Consider the following 16,299-nt stretch of genomic DNA (forward strand, 5'->3'; position numbering starts at 1 on the left):
TCTGAGTTTTTCACCTCTCTTTTTCACTTAATGAAGTAAATTTCAATGATTCCGTCACCAGCCGCTCCCTAAATTTATTTCAAGATTGCTTACAAGCAACACTGTGTAATAACAGGCGGCGTGTTGTGTCGCTGCCATTCATACGAATTTTGTTCATTGACACTCAGCTATAAGAGAGCGAGTTGCTCGCTTGCATCTAACAGTTAATATTTTATGTAAGGTGCAAGAAACATATTAAGCAAGACTCGATATTTTTCTCTCCATATGACAGTTTCAGAAGTTGGCATAAGTAGGGCCATCACGGTGCTTCTGATGTCTCAGATGTTTTATAAACTGGACGCTCAGCAGTGTATAATTCAAGGCAAATATTCCATCCGTGGCATGATGTTGAAAGGACATACCTTCATCGAGGAGAAGACCGGAATTGGGCTTAATTGTTTAGACAAGTGTGATGATGACGTCAGATGTCAAAGCTTTAACTACGTCATCAGCCAAGGCATATGTGAGTTGAACAACCGCACCAAAGAAGCCAGACCCGAAGATTTTGTTCCGGACTGCGATCGGTTCTATATTAAACGATTCAGGGAAAGAGGTATTGTTCTTCTTTGAATGTTCATCTCCATCTTTTTTTAAGGAAAGTACTCGTATCTTATACGAGCGTGCCCAGAATCTCATTGCATCCCGAGGACTACAAACAAAGCCCGAGGTTTTTCGTGAAGAGTGCATAACAAAAGTGGTGTTTAGTAATGACAAGAAAGCGCTAAAAAAAACAATATTTTTGACTGTTCTATTTTCAGTTCCCCTCGGATCCATTCCCGAGTTGCCAGCTGAATCGTGCGCCGAGATCAGGGCGAATGAAGGAGAAGATGCAGTCAGCGGTAATTACTGGTTCGATTCAATTAAACCTGGCGAGGTAGTCCTGGCTCGTTGTGACATGTCTAAACTAGGTAACTAGACGTTCGGGGTTTTACCTTGATTTATTATTTAGAAACTTCTTGCAATAAGCCTCATCTACGCGCTATAAAATGCCTAAACTTCCAGGCTGTTTCTGTGAGTCTGTGATTAGAGACTCTGTATTTTACAAAAGAAGGCATATTTTGCGAAAAGTGCAACTTTGGCGCTAAATCAAATTTTTACGAACTTTTATATTTAGGTTATGTTACCTTTCTATTAATGTAATAACCAGGAGTGTGTTTTAATAAACCCTTCCAATAAGCTTCTCCATAGCGAAAAGAACGTTCAAGACATGGACATAGACTGTTTAATTTATGAGATGCTCTTCATAAAGAAGCCCAGCTTTAAAACCCAATCGGGCTCCATCCGAGCAAAACTATTTGTTTGGAGTTGAAACAGCAATAGCATTTATGGAGGTTAAGAAGCCGAGAGCAATAAATATAAAGAACAAGGCCAGCTTTAAAACCCAATCGGACTCCATCCGAGCAAAACTATTTGTTTAGAGTTAAAACAACGAGAGCGTTTATATAGCTCATGAAGCCGAGAGCTAAAATGATAGGTTTCAGGTCTGCTATCTTCTCTAGACTAATAATTAACAGGCAAACAGGCTCCATCTTCCCCGTGCAACTGACAGCGGGTGCTCAGAACCAGAAGATTCCCACCCAGCAAGAAATTGTCTGTGGAACAGAGATATTTCAAGGAGCAGATCCGTTGCCATTCCCTGACTGGATTATGATAATGATGGATATCTGATAAAGATGTTTTGTTTTTCTTTATAAAAAGAAAATAATTCTAAAAGTTAGTTAGTTGCTGATCTCTTTTGTCTATTTGCTCCGGGCCGGGCTCCGTCAAATATAACAAACTAAGCTATCGCATTTTAATCCTTTCAATCTTTTCTTCGAAAACAGATATCAATGACTGCGCAAATCATCCCTGCAAGAACAACGGGACCTGCACAGACCGAGTAAACGGATTCAACTGCAGCTGTGCACCAGGATTTAATGGCACACAATGTGAAACAGGTAATCATAACAGATAACATGACCAACCTTCCAGTTCGTGTAAATAATAAACCAGCACTGTTCACAAATGTTTTGGCTTAGCATTTTTGATTAAAGAAAAGCACAGTGTTTTCCAAAACTTTCTTTTTTCTCCATAATTCTGTCCAATTGACCTATCCAAGTCTCTAAGAAGCGAAATTTGGGCCGATAAACGATCTTCTGCATTTTTGGTTATTTTGCAGATATTGTTGCTTTGGGATCTGTCGTATACAGTAAAATCCTTCGTTAAAGCCCTGGGCCTATATAACTTCATAAGGGGTTTTGTGTGGGCTTAAAGACGGAGGTTCTTATATCCGGGGGGGGGGGCATATAAGCGAAATAGAAATATTGTTTCGGATCGAGGAGTTATAACGTATCTGAGCAACGAGTTAAAGCTAATATACCATTACATTTAGAGCCATTACATTTATAATACATTTATTGTGAGTCACAATAAAGGGAGAATATGTTTCAAAAACATCTATAAAACACTAGTGTGACTGGAGCAACTGGAACGGAACAGAACGTTATGTGATTTATACATTAGATGGGCTCATATCCGGGGGGGGGGGCCTTATATCTGGAATATAGCAAATAGAAGGGTTTATATCCGGGAGGGGCTTTAACGTGGTATTTTACGGTAAGACCGTTATTAACTTTCTACCTTATCCCTGTAAAACAGATATCGATGACTGCGCAACTCATCCCTGTAAGAACAACGGGAACTGCACAGACCGAGTAAACGGATTCAACTGCAGCTGTGCACCAGGATTTAATGGCACACAATGTGAAACAGGTAGTAGTTCGTGGAAATAATAAAACAGTAATGTTAACAAACGATTGGGAGCCAATCAAAAGGTGTATTTCCTAGAAATTGACAGCCACTGGAAAAGGGAAAACAAAGAGAAAGTCAATCGTCTTTTACTATTATTGCCACGGGGAGACCAAGAGATAAACTTTTTTTAAGAGTTGCTGTGAAACTTTCATCTTTTTTACTTTTCCAGCAGAATGTTTTAATTCCATCTTTACAGCATATTTCCTTGTAAAAGTTTGCCTTTAAGCGGGTACACGACCCAAATTTACACATGCTAAACACACTAGGGCATGTAGGTCCATGGTCATAACCTCCAATCTGATGAAGGGGGGACAGATGGGGAATTCACCGGATGGGTATGGCTTCAGGGCCGATTTTACACCTTCTGTGGCCAGGTGGAGGAGAAATGATGCGAAGAGTTATTTGAAAGTGAAGACAAATATTTTACTTAGACGAGTGAACGAATTCAACTGCAGCTGCGCACTAGACTTTACTGGAACAGTGTGAATGAGATAATCGCTGTGGATAACAGCAGGTAATACCAGATGCAAGTAATAGGGTTGAAACGCCTATAATCGATCGGCAGCTGGCAGTATTGTGTGCTTGATATCACTGAAAGTTTCTCTAATAAAATGTATTTGCTAAAGGTGTTTCTATATACCGTGTAATCATTTTAGAAATGTAAAAACTTTGGAGTGGATTTAAGGCGCCAATTCTACTTATTTTCCTTCGTAACAAGGTTCTCTTGAGGTTTTTCTGATATACATATATATATATATATATATATATATATATATATATATATATATATATACCTATTTTTGCTTTTTTCCTGTGTAAAGTAGTTTACACATGAAAATTCCATTTTATGCTCGTAATGGGACACTTAACCATCCATTGTGACTAACACATAGATCCCTTTGTTTTTAGACATCGACGAGTGCGCTGCACAGGTCGACCCATGTGATGCTGTTGCCAACTCTGAGTGCAAGAATACGGATGGATCGTACAACTGCCGGTGCAAAGATGGATTTGTAAAGAACGGTGCTATTTGTGAAGGTGCAACACAGTTTTATCATTAGTAGGGATATCTTCTATTCTGTTTTAATTAGGCTACAATTAAAAACTTTATTTCTCGTCATGTAAGGACGGTTTGCCACATTTAAGGATCTTATTTAACACGTAGGCATGTATCAGGAAAAAAATAATAAATAACCCATATGAAGTTAGAATCCACTACATAGTTGATTAAAGTATCCCACATGGTATTCCTCCAGCGGTTTATCCAATGCCAGAGAGTAAACATACCTTAGTGGAGAAACACTGGCGCTGATTGCGATGTTCTCGCACTTAGAGTCGATAAATATCATCGCATGAAGGACACATTTGTTCACCTATGGCTTACATACAGGTTACCAAACAGCATTTGAACTGGAAATTTCAAATGTAAATATGAAGATTTTCTCGTATAAACAGACAAAAAGGTGGTAATTAATACCTATTGTAGAAGCTATATTTCGGTGGCGAGATCTTTTTACAACCTTGTTCCCAGGAAAAATGGAAACAAAGACATATCATATAGAAATGTTTGTGCATGACCGGATGTAATAAAGTGATGTAAAATTGAACAAAATATATGAAGTGACTGTATTCAAACTACAAGTAACTCCCAACGACACAGCACGACAGAGGTATCTACGGATCAGGCGAGAGTTATTTACGTATTACTTTGTTTGTTTTTTTTCGTTGACATATGTAAGAACTACCAAAATCTGACAGACGCGGAAAGAAGATATGACTACGCAACACAAGACGACATATGTCAAATGTCTTCTGTGTTTATCACATATTTATTTACAAATTTGTGTATTTCCTTTAGTTGATGTATGTCACTGGCAAAATTACCAAAATCTGACAGATGCAGAAAGAAAATATGACTACGTGACAGTAAACTTCAAATGTGACAACACACTCAATGGCTGGTATCGCTTCCAAGGAGCTGCAGGCACAAAAATGGTGACCACATGTCCACCGATGGACCGTTGTGATGCACCCTTCCCTATCTGGTTGAGTGGTGGTCATCCTACAGTGGCTGAGGGTAAAGTCACAAGAAACGTCTGCATTAATAAGTTTGCCTGTTGTCAGATATCATTCCCCATTGAATTAAAGAACTGCGGCTCCTATTATATCTACAGGTTATTTCCTCCGTGGAATTGTCCTGCCCGATATTGCAGCACTGACTAATCCGGTCATAGCATATGTATGTTTCAGTTAGCTTCAGTTGAATAGTAGTGGCAAGAGACTTAGATCACTGTCTCTCTTAGTGCCAAGCGGCATATTACTTCCCGACATGATTTCCTACAGTAAAACTTAACCATGGCCTGGTTGTTCAAAGCATGACCAAGCTGGGCCAAAATTAGTGTGACCCATTTATAAACTTAAGCCATTTTTTTCCTCTCAACTTTTGACGACGGCTTACAAGCTCTAAGTCCTCTAAAAATAAACAAAGAAAATACTTTACCCACGAAAGAAAACTTTAAACCTCCATCAACTCTTAAACCTGGATTACGAACAACCTGACCACTATAAACAAACAAAATCTACATCGAGTTTCAGGCGTTTCTCGGGAGAAGACTTGACGGCGTGACATAAGACGGCTGTTTTTTTAGGCAAGACACTGTAACGCTGTACAGTGAGCTAGTAGATGCATAGCAATAATATCAATGCGAATAGCATTAGCAAAGTAACTCGCATTCTCTTAACAAAAGTAAAGGCTTTAAAGAAATCAGTTGCTCAAGTTGATTTGTTACAACCTTGTACAGTTTGTCTTCTGAGAGAGCTTCTGAGAACTTTGTTTGGCCCTGCAGTAAGGATATTGAATGAAAGCAGGTCTATTCTTTTGGGTGATTTGAGGAATCCATTTGCTCTCGTTTATAGAGAAGGGAATAGAGTGTGATTACAAAAGCTTAAAATCTGATAATTTTTTCAATATTCAGTCGTGTATATAATTTGTGAAAAGTGAGGGTTAATTAAAACTTTCATAACTTCCATTCCTCAAGACAAGAAACTTCACAAAGAAATTTGATATGAAGGCCAGAGTAACAATTTTTCTTGATTGCGCGGAACAACCATTACTTTGTCTCATCTTAAAAACTGCTCTTCCTATCGGTTTAGCTTAATTTGTTTAAAAGTTATTGAACACTCTTTAACCAGTTTTGATTGAAATTATAAGCAGTCTACAATATAGAATACACACGTTTTTAGCTCGTGTAGGTTAACTTTTGTGTTGTATGTTTATCTGTGTTTTTGTTCGATTTGGTTTCTCAAAAAAAATGTATCTAGTGTAATCGCCTGTAGGGAATGCCAAAAGTTCTTCAGTGAACATGTTTGGCTATTGCCCAGACAACAGTCAAACTTAAAAATTTGCTTACATCCCAGACATTATACAAGCAATTTGCAATTGTATAAAATAGTAACTTCTCGTAAATTTAACTTAGTAGCACAGCCTAATTTCTGTAGTATAAGCAGACCGAGAAGTTTTACAATTTTTTTTTTTAAATTACAACTTTTTGTTTCTTTTTAAATTTGGTTTACATTTTTTAAAATTAAAATTAAACACTAAACTAGTAGTAGACCTCTTCAGGTAGTTTTACAAACATACACTAAACGCCTGCATTTAAGCCACACTAGCGGCCATTTCCAAGACACAAACTACTAAGGTTTTGTCGGATTTGTGAAAGGAAGCAGGTGGCGTTGTGAAATATTTACACAAGGCGTAACAAAGGTTTTGGCTCACGGTTTTAGCCGCCGTAGTACCAATGAATGCGATAGCGTCCGGCGCTTGCACGTACAAGACGGATAGAGAGGAGAGAATTACGAATCCCTCGCACGGCTGAAAATGCCAGCTGATATGGAATGACGGTGGTAGAACTCTCAAGGTACAATATGGCGGATTTTACAAAAGAAATTATCTCATCTCTGAAAGTTCCAAGGCTGCTGATTTCTGTTGCAGCATGTTGAGCTGGTAAATTGTGTCCACATAATGTAGATATAAAGAGGCCAACAAAAGAAATCTCTTCCAGACATTTTGCCGGTTTCCTCACTCTATCAAAAACACTCTTCTTTCGGTAATCTAACCAAGAAACAATTCAGTTTGTAAGTCTCCTCTTTCTTTTAGCCCAACATCTGTTTTCAAAATTCTTTTTGGTGCTTTAACTTTTCTGATCAGATTGATATGAAAATTTCAGTTTTTATCACATCGATTGACATTAAACTTTGTTTAATTCTTCAAGGATTTTGCCTTACGTCATTAGGACATTATTTCGCAATCTTAGTCTTCATATTCCTTAGTTAACTCCTCTGTGATAGACTCCAGGCAACGAAGTTATTTCCACAGACAGGCATCTTTAAGGGAATGATCAAATTCCTTACTTTAATTTTGTAAATATATTTAAGCTGTAGTGCTAACATCGTGTAAGGTATTTAAACACACAATAGTCACTTATAGATATACGTCCCTTACCTTTGTTATTTGATTCTGCATATGTTAGTAATGAATATCAATACTCCTTTCTAACCTTTCTCATTTGCCTTACAGTTTAAATAAGTGGATACGAGACAATTTCTGGCAGAAACTACAAAATGCCCAAAATTGCGTTGCTTACAAGTTGGATTATAGTTAAAAATTGCTATTATTGGGACAGTTTTTAACTCTATAAGTAGCTTGTAAGTTTTAACGTCTATTTAAAGCTATGAATAAGGACTCTTTATTATTATAACAGTAGTTATTATTCACCTTGTTACTAAAAATAATGTAATGTTTAATGGGTTTAGTACAGCTAAGTTACACATACACATGTATGTTTAGCTATATCTACCGCAGCGCTAAAGTTATTTAAAGGGCCCGTACCATGATAGCGCTTTTGTCAAGTTTTCCGTGCGACAAAAGGCACCAGGAGTCAAAAGAAAAGCGTTGGAATTATTGTTGATTAATTTGTTTATGATGCAAAAGTAGATTTCAAATAGCAACAAATTAACTTAAATGAAAATTCAAGTTGAGGATGAAACTAACTCTTATCCCACCAAATTTCTTTCCTGGTTAAATTTGCATCCCACGAAGTTATTAGTACTCTTACACATTCCAGCAGAAACCAATTAATTTTCAATCTAAATACAATTTTCAAACTGTACAAATGACTTGCGCGCTATCACGCTACATTGGGGCCCAATGCCATCTTAGTGCAGTGTTAATTAAATACATTAGGTACAATACAACGTTTAGTAATGACTTATCCAACATATTTTAATATTCAACCGGTAGAGAGGTTTTTAACTGACTGTGGTAAAACGACAACCAAGGTAATCACTTTGACCAATCAAAAAGGACACAGACATTCGACTGAAGCAATATTGAGCTCGAATACGAACTCGAGATAAGATATGCGAGCGAGGCTTAGCTAGGATTGCTTGAAAATGTGACAAGGCAAAATCAAAACAAATTAATGTGAATTACCTTGGGAATTTAGGGTAAAAACCTCTGTGTTATATTAGTAAATTAAAGCATTCTTTCTGAATGCATGATATAGTTATAACCTGTCGGTGTAAATATTGTTTTATTGTTTAAATGTGCCAGACGTCTAAATGGAACGTAATGATCTTATCTCAAAACGTGTTTCTATTGGGAAATCAAAACATGCCATTTAACCATGGTTCGTTTTAAACATTAACTTGCCGTCAGTGTTAAACGTATAAGAAATGCGGCGAAGAATAACTTCTCTTCATATAAATTTTTCCAGTCTGTTGATAACGACTGAAGAGCCTACTTGTAGAGATTTCGATGGAAATGAGGGTAGATAAACACAGAATTGAATTGATTAAATTAGAATTACAATCTCTAAACTCGATAGTTAAGACATTTGTTCCATCCAGACATGAATGCAATAAATCTGTAAATATATGTTTGTTTTAGAAAAACTCATGTACATGTTTCAGAATGTTAAACTAAATAAAATTCCTTTAAATGTCATGGCTGTTAATCTTTTCGGATAGCTTTTATACTGTGAAAAGATGAAGGTAAACGGCCGACCTCGATCTTTTGGTACTGCCCGGTTCTCTCTGACAACGACACTTAATTTCTTTCATTGAATTCTTTATTATCCTCCACCACTTCTTTCTTTCTTTGCAATCATCTTTTTCACTTTTCACTTCTTCTTCACTATGTCCTTCCTCTTCATGCCAGTTTCCCTCTAATTCTTAATCGGTGAGCTTTGCATAAGCGCAAGCGTATATCCTTGCTTCTGGATGCCAATTTCTCTTGTTAATGAGGCTTGCTAATCGAGCTTTGTGCCAGTCTGCTCTCAATTTTCCTAGTTCATTTAACAGAACTATTTGTTTTGTAATTCACTTTTAAGCTTCCTCAGAATCACGTTTGATGATTTTACGCATTGTTTCTTCTTGGATTTTGTTTAGGCGCTCTTTCTTTCCCTTTTCAGCTTTTCTTTTCTTTTTTTTAGTCTTCCGTTCTTCATTCCTGTCTTATTTAGCAAACCTTTGAATGCTCGTTCAAGACTTTGCTTTATGCTTAAAAACTACTCTTCTTTGTCACTGACATCTCCTTTTATTTGAGCAAGTTCCTCTTGCTCTGCTTTAGTGTACTGATATTGCTCACTGGCCCATGGCTTAAGTTTATTTCTGTTGATTAGGCCTTAGTTGTGTCGGGGACATTCTCATCAATTTAAAACAGGAGGCCTCATTTGTTTGAGAAATAAAGTACACTCATGTCATGCTTGACCTTTTCATGATATTTTTGGGTTTGAAACCTTCTTTTCCTTTCCTTGTAAAGTTATCCAGCAAACTGAGGGTTGTGCATAGACTACGAGTAGTCCCTCTTTCGCTTAGTCCGTCGTGCGTGACGCGGAAGAAAACCGCGAGAAAAAAATGGCCTCCTTTCGCGCGCTTCTCACCCCCAGGATTTCGCGCGGCCATTTTTTTTTCTCGCGGTTTTCTTTCGCGTCACGCACGACGGACTAAGCGAAAGAGGGACTACTCGTAGTCTAGGTTGTGCATGTCTGTACATGTCTGGGAGTATTTTGTTGAATTACTTGGGCCTCTCGTGTTTTAGGTCCTTATACAAGTACTTAAAATAGCCTTTGCTGTTACTCTCTATTCCAGTTGACAATTTTGGTGATGAATTCCAAGGCAGCCGGCATGGAAGAAATAAAATGTAAAGAAACATAAATATAGATAATGAAAGAAATATATAATGAGAATAGGCCTCACATTGCCATTCAATTTCTGCCATGCAAATTGTTCAGTCCAAAAATACTGTTTTAATGAAATAGCAAAGATTTGTATTATTAAAAGCATGTCAAAAGAAAACAATGCTAAAGAACCCGCAAGACCGGATGCAAACTTAAACAGATACATGACGTTAGAAATGCAAGCAGAGACAACAGGAAACGCAAGCAGAAACAACAGAAATGCTTCGAGGACTATGATTGGAACACTCCTTGTCGCACTGGTAAAGTTGGGCAATTAAGCAATCAGGAGCTTGACAAGTATCCGTCAGTCATTTCAACCTTCAATTAAAGGGCAAGAAAAATGATAAGGTGCAACGAGTCACTGCACATGCCTTGATCAGAATGGGTGGGGTACTTGGTAACCATGTCTCTCTTCAGCGGCACGAAGTACTGCAAGATGATACCAGTTACAATAATATGGACAGCAGTTCTGATGCGGAAATTGACAGCGGAGATGATATTGTTATTTCGCATCTTTGCAGCTCTGATTCATCGGAAAGCGAGAGTGATTCAAATGGAAACCAACAGTGACAGAGTACCTGTTGAAGCACAGGTCTCTGACCAAACCCGACCTGGGCTTAATATTGTGAGGTCGTTCTCTCACTGTCGTGACTTTTTTGTATTAGTTGACCCATGTAGATAGACCGTTTGGAAGTGTTCACCGATATGCTCTATATGGCTAAAAGAAATACATAGCCCCCTACTCCTGTCTGTTTATTTTAGTGACCCCCTCTTCATTTCTTAATTTTTTGATGATTCCCCCTCTTTTTTTTTTTTTCCAGCCCCCCCCAAAACATAAATATTGAATGGTCCCTTATTGTTCGCTGTACATACGAGCCTTCTCGAGGAGACAGACTTTTAACAAGAACGACCGTGACTGGTTGCAACGGCTACCGGAAACATCAAATGACTTCCGTCAACATTCTGCGTACGTCAGTGATGCTCGCTCACCGTCGTCCACTCCGCACAGACCGGAAATGAAATTATCATTCAGTTCGTGGTTCCCAAGGGTTAACTTTGTAACTCTCATATTATACATGTGGTCGTCTGTTGTTGGTTTGCCTGTAGACCAAGAGTGACATAATAACAGTCGAACCTCCGATTGCGACCACCTCTCATAAGCGACCGTCTCTCCTCAGCGACCAGTTTCCCAGAATACAAAAAGTCAGATCACTATGTTTTGAACCTCTTGTAAGCGCCCACCTCTCGTAAACGACCGCGACGGCTTTAAGAGCTAAAAGCTTGAAATTTTCTTTTGTTTTAACCTCCAGTGAGCGTCCACTTGGCAAATGATAGTGCGAAAATTGGATAATAACACACATTGTAAGATGTTGTATTCGCATTCCTAGGTAGTACAAGAGATGGAAATTTTCTCAAAGGAAATGAAACTATCGTTTTTTTTTTTGTTTTTTTTCTCGAAATTGACTTTTCTGATGAATAAGACATTTAAAACATGAGTAAGACTCTGCAGTTACCATATGCTAATGAGGCAAAATTTTGACCAGCAAAAAGGTCTGAGCTCTCCATAGCGACCACCTCCCGTAAGCGTCTACCTAAACTTGACATTTTGGTTGGTCGCTAACGGGAGGTTGGACTGCAGCATTTTTATTTTTATGAAAAAAACTCTTTTTTTTTGCAAAAAACAAAGTGAAACGTCTTCGAAAAAATAAAATTTGTCATATTTACATTGCAAGCTTAACTTGACGCCTGATAATTTTTTTTTACGAGTATGGCAAAATTAGAAACGGACAATATGTTTGCCAAAGGAAAAGAATAAATTTAAATTCAGTCCTTTGGATGGCGTTTAATTAATTAAGTAACTTTTAACGTATAACAATCATACGCATGGAGACCTGTAAAATATAATGTTCAACATCCTACCTTTTGTCAAAACGTTACCAAAACCGAGGAATATATTAAGCTAACAGTCGAAGCCACAATAACGTCCTGACATAGATATGTATTCAACATTCAGACCAACTTAATCACGAAAAAATATGAACAAAAAAAAACTTATTAAGATGGAAACAACGACCTCGATGTTTAATTCATAATAAGGAACCAAAACAAAGCTGGGGAACACGGTAGATGTCGACGAAGTTAACGTTGAAGGTTTTTATTTGGGTGATTGTAAAAACATGAGTTTCCAACGTTTCTTTCATTGGAATAAAACATGCACCCAGGTCTACAAGAAGAAATTCTTTCCTGTAGGCGCCGTTGACAAACCCGCAGATAGGAATATTTTGTTTACATGATAAGTGCGTAATTTAAACAGGATGTCTCTGCCGGTAAGAACAGCAGGAGTCAAACTGACACGAGTAGAAATAGCTCTGAATGACAGAGACGAAACACGCCATCTCTTCTGAGAGAGGACTTCTAATGAGTTGATATTTCGACTCCACGTTTCCAGCTTGTGTTAGCTCAATACTATCTTATCGCTTTCCACTAGACATAAAATGTGAAAACTGATGAAGCATGATGTAAATTCAGTTTCTTGAATGGCATTTAGCTAACTTGTAATCATCTTATGCCTCTCTTATGTACATGGAGGCCTGTAGAATATAATGTTTAATATCACTCCCTTTTATAAACATTTATATTATTATTATTATTATTATTATTATTATTATTAAATGGAATATAAGCTTAGCTCGAAGCAGAAATAACGCCCTAACATAGGTATTTATTCAATATTCAGGTAAACTAATCTTTTGAGCCACCCTGAACTAAACAACACTATATTTTAAACATTGAAACAACGAAATTTATGTTGAAATTTTCAATAAAGAACAAAAACAAAGGTGCAGAACACGAAAAATGCCATGGGAATTTAAGATTTTTTACTGAGTGGAAGTAAAGACAAAAAAGAAAGAAAAAAAAGTTTGCCATATTTACATCGCAAGCGTAACTTGGCGCCTGAAAATATATGTCTTTTTCTTTTCCATTTAAGAGTATGGCAAAATGAGAAGCAGGCAATCTGTCAATCAGTTTGCAAAAGAAAAAGCATAAATCTAAATTCAGTTGTTTGAACGGCGTTTAATTAATTAACTAACTTTTAACTTATAACAATCGCATGCATGCAGGGCTGTAAAATAAACGGCTGTAGAATAAATTGTTCAGCATCATACCTTGTGCCAAAACGTTAACAAAACCGGGAGGAATATAGTTAAGCTAACAGTCGAAGTCGCAATGACGCCCTGATATAGATATGCATTCAACATTCAGGCTAACTTTATCACGCACAAATCTGAACAAAAAAAAAAATAAGATGAAAACAACGAAATCTATGTTCAATTCATAACAAAGAACCAAAACAAAGATAGGGAACACGGAAAATACAGTCGAAATTAAAGGTTTTTAACTGAGTGTGTTAAAAACATGAGTTTGGAACGTATCTTTCATTGGAATAAAACATTCACTCACAAACAAGCGCAAGAAGGAATTTCTTCTTGTAAGCTTAATTGAGAAACCCGCAGAGAGAAATATTTTGTTTACATGATATGTGCGTAATTTAAACGGAAAGTCTTAGTAAGACCAAGAGGAGTCAAACTGACATGAGAAGAAATATAGTTCTGAATGACAGAGACAAAACACGCCATCTCTTATTACAGTGTTGACTTGAAATGAGCTGTTATGTCGACTTCACATCGCCAGCTGGTGCTAGCTCATTACTTTTCATAAGACTTGAGAACTGAAGACGTTCGTGACGGTGTAAAAAAGAATGTTTGTGCCCTCCTCATTTTCGTGTCATCGATTTCAATAATGCTTCATCCAACGCAAGCGGAGGGTGAGTTCGAAAACTTCCTTACATTTTCATTGATAGCCTTTAAATCGCGTTTCATACTCTCCTACTTTGTGCATCCTAACATCCCCTTGTCTGGGCTGGCATCCCAAACTCTGCCTCATAATCGGATTGAGTTTGTTGCTGGTTCTTCTCTTCAACCTCTTCTTCTCGTTCATGTTTTCATCCATGCACTTCTATTCTCCTCTCTTCATAAAAACCGACATTCTTAAATTCCAATTTGACCAAGAATCCGAGTTTGTCTTGGTTTGTCTGTAAACACACTCAATATTTTCATTCAGTTAGTATTCGCAAAAACCACGCAATATTGTCATGATAAAATTTTCTCAGGTAAAATTGACACGATATTTCATTAATCACTCACAAAAACGGAGAAAAATACGTTTTTTGGGTAACATTTTATCTCCTGTCTGCCTCTTTTGCGAAAGTAATTTCGGTCCTTAATTGAAGATACGCGAAAAGTATCAGGAACCATAATCGGGGACGGAGACCGTAAGTCTCGGGATTCGCGCGCACCTATGATATGGGACAATTTTCCTATTTTGAGAACAAATTGCGCCATCCTGACGTCATATATCCGCGCGGATTCACGCACATGTCGGGGGCTCTCGCGTGGATGTTGTCACGTTGCGTGATCAAATGGTGAGAGTTGAGAGATTCTCTTGCGTATTTTGCACGGCGATGGCAGGGAATAAGGCAGGGAATACGAACCAGGGCGCTTATATGTAGTTTTATGCTCTGAGCTTACGGAAAAAGTGGGTTTTTCAGGGTCGAAAACAAGACTTCAATCTCGCGCTGAGAATGAATAATAAGATCTGCTCACGCTAGTTGTAAGCTTACGCGTATGTTTTTGCGTTTGTTCTGACTTAAGAATATAGCAAGAAAACTCTCTACTCTGGTATCGAGTTAATTTGTGAGTTTCTCAGACAATGGTTAATCATAACCAAAACCTGTTTTGACGGTTTTCTTACTGTTTGTGCTTGTTTGGTGAGTTTGCAAAAGATTTTGTCGGAAAGGAAAGTCTGACGCGTACAGTTGGCTCATTTGCATAGTGTAGCTCGTGCACTTTCAACTCCGAGTCGGTGTTTTCAATTGTCAACAAATCTTGAGAAAGATTTCTTTCGTTATATTTTGTGCTGAGATGCTGCAACAAATTTCACAAATGCAAAAAAGGCAACTAACATTATGTGTGTTTCTTCAAAATAAGCATAGTGAAGTTTTACATTGCGAAAATGAAAATAGACAAGGAGTTTTGATAACTCGATCAACAAAATCAAAATCGTTATTCGAAGTTGATTAAAGAAAGCGTCATCGTAACTTTGCTGATTATTTCTGCTTTATTCGCATATTTTCAGCTTAGCTTTTAATATGTTCTCAAACATTTATCAATCTTAAACATATTTAAAAACTATAGAGTTATTGTTTGAGTTCGATGTACGCTTTCACACGAAAGTGCGGCGGAATTACAATTTGTCATGTTTACTGACTGTGCAAAACACGCATCGGCGGGCGCTCTGATTCATCGACAACAGAGAATTTACTGGACTTCTACACGAATAAAACTGAGCAGTATCTACGGACGTTAAGTTATTGGGCCTTGATGAAACATCAAGCGTTACTTACAATTCAAGCGAAACTCAAACTAGCAATTATTTTGTTTAGTTTTCGGTCGCGATAGACTGGCAAATTCCTCGCAAGGGTGTGGCAAGAGGAGCTAGGAAACTATGAAGTCCTGAAGTTCTGCTATATCTTAATATATCCAGCTAGTTTTTTGCTGTGTAATGGAAAAGCTGTTAATCTTCAACATATGTGAAATTTAAAGTGGAGTAATGTACAGCTCATGTAAAAGAAGCATCCGTCGGAACACAACTTGGTCAGCGATATATATAAGCTTACAGCGGAACATACCTAAATTCGACACTGTCTTACTTCACTCAAACTGGAGCAGCTTACGACGAAAATACCCAAGCAAAATTCCAACAGACGTAAACGCGTTTAGTTGTGGGCCAAAAACATGAAAAATTTCGGGAATTTCGGACGCCATTTTCCCCGCGCGACATCCGCAAAAATCCTCGCAGCATGTACGCGCGTGTTCCGCAGGTAATGGCGCAATTTGTTCTAAAAATAGAATTATTGTCCCATATCATGGGGACAACCCCAATACTAGAAATGACGCGCGCTTACGGTCTCCGTCCCCGATTATGGCTTCTGATTTGGTTCAATAGTTTTCTTGATAATGATGATGATGATGATGATGATGATGATGATCAAGAGGCTAAGATCTAGATCACAGTCTTTTGTGATAATTTGGGAAACTAATCTTCTAAAAGTTGCACCTTTGTCATTTTTGTCTTTGTCTTTCGTGGAAGCTTTCTTTATTTACTGAGCACT

The 16,299-nt window shown here is 37.6% G+C and overlaps 2 protein-coding genes across 2 annotated transcripts; both read left to right on the forward strand.

Moving 5' to 3' along the window:
• Positions 1-228: 228 nt before the first annotated feature.
• Positions 229-1,009, forward strand: LOC149104807 (uncharacterized). Its single transcript, XM_089271004.1, has 2 exons — positions 229-592; positions 798-1,009. Exons 1-2 carry the CDS (start codon positions 265-267, stop codon positions 953-955), a joined length of 486 nt encoding a protein of 161 aa, XP_089127130.1. The 5' UTR covers positions 229-264; the 3' UTR covers positions 956-1,009.
• Positions 1,010-3,144: 2,135 nt separating this feature from the next.
• On the forward strand, positions 3,145-8,831 carry LOC149104808 (uromodulin-like). The gene is made up of 3 exons (XM_089272266.1): positions 3,145-3,309; positions 3,723-3,867; positions 4,688-8,831. The coding sequence occupies exons 1-3, from the start codon at positions 3,145-3,147 to the stop codon at positions 5,050-5,052; spliced, it is 675 nt and encodes a 224-aa protein (XP_089128392.1). The 3' UTR covers positions 5,053-8,831.
• Positions 8,832-16,299: the final 7,468 nt, after the last annotated feature.

The sequence above is a fragment of the Orbicella faveolata genome, unplaced genomic scaffold (genome assembly GCF_042242905.1).
Source record: "Orbicella faveolata isolate gen_17 unplaced genomic scaffold, um_ofav_v1 contig_34, whole genome shotgun sequence".
Taxonomy (NCBI): Eukaryota; Metazoa; Cnidaria; class Anthozoa; order Scleractinia; family Merulinidae; genus Orbicella; species Orbicella faveolata.

What these genes read in the sequence shown, in the direction of transcription:
- LOC149104807 (XM_089271004.1), top strand. Translation starts at nt 265, where the DNA reads ATGACAGTTTCAGAAGTTGGCATAAGTAGGGCCATCACGGTGCTTCTG. An exon ending in TAAACGATTCAGGGAAAGAG is followed by an intron (nt 593 to 797) that starts GTATTGTTCTTC and finishes TTCTATTTTCAG; the next exon opens with TTCCCCTCGGATCCATTCCC.
- LOC149104808 (XM_089272266.1), top strand. Translation starts at nt 3,145, where the DNA reads ATGGGGAATTCACCGGATGGGTATGGCTTCAGGGCCGATTTTACACCT. An exon ending in CACTAGACTTTACTGGAACA is followed by an intron (nt 3,310 to 3,722) that starts GTGTGAATGAGA and finishes ACTAACACATAG; the next exon opens with ATCCCTTTGTTTTTAGACAT. An exon ending in GAACGGTGCTATTTGTGAAG is followed by an intron (nt 3,868 to 4,687) that starts GTGCAACACAGT and finishes TATTTCCTTTAG; the next exon opens with TTGATGTATGTCACTGGCAA.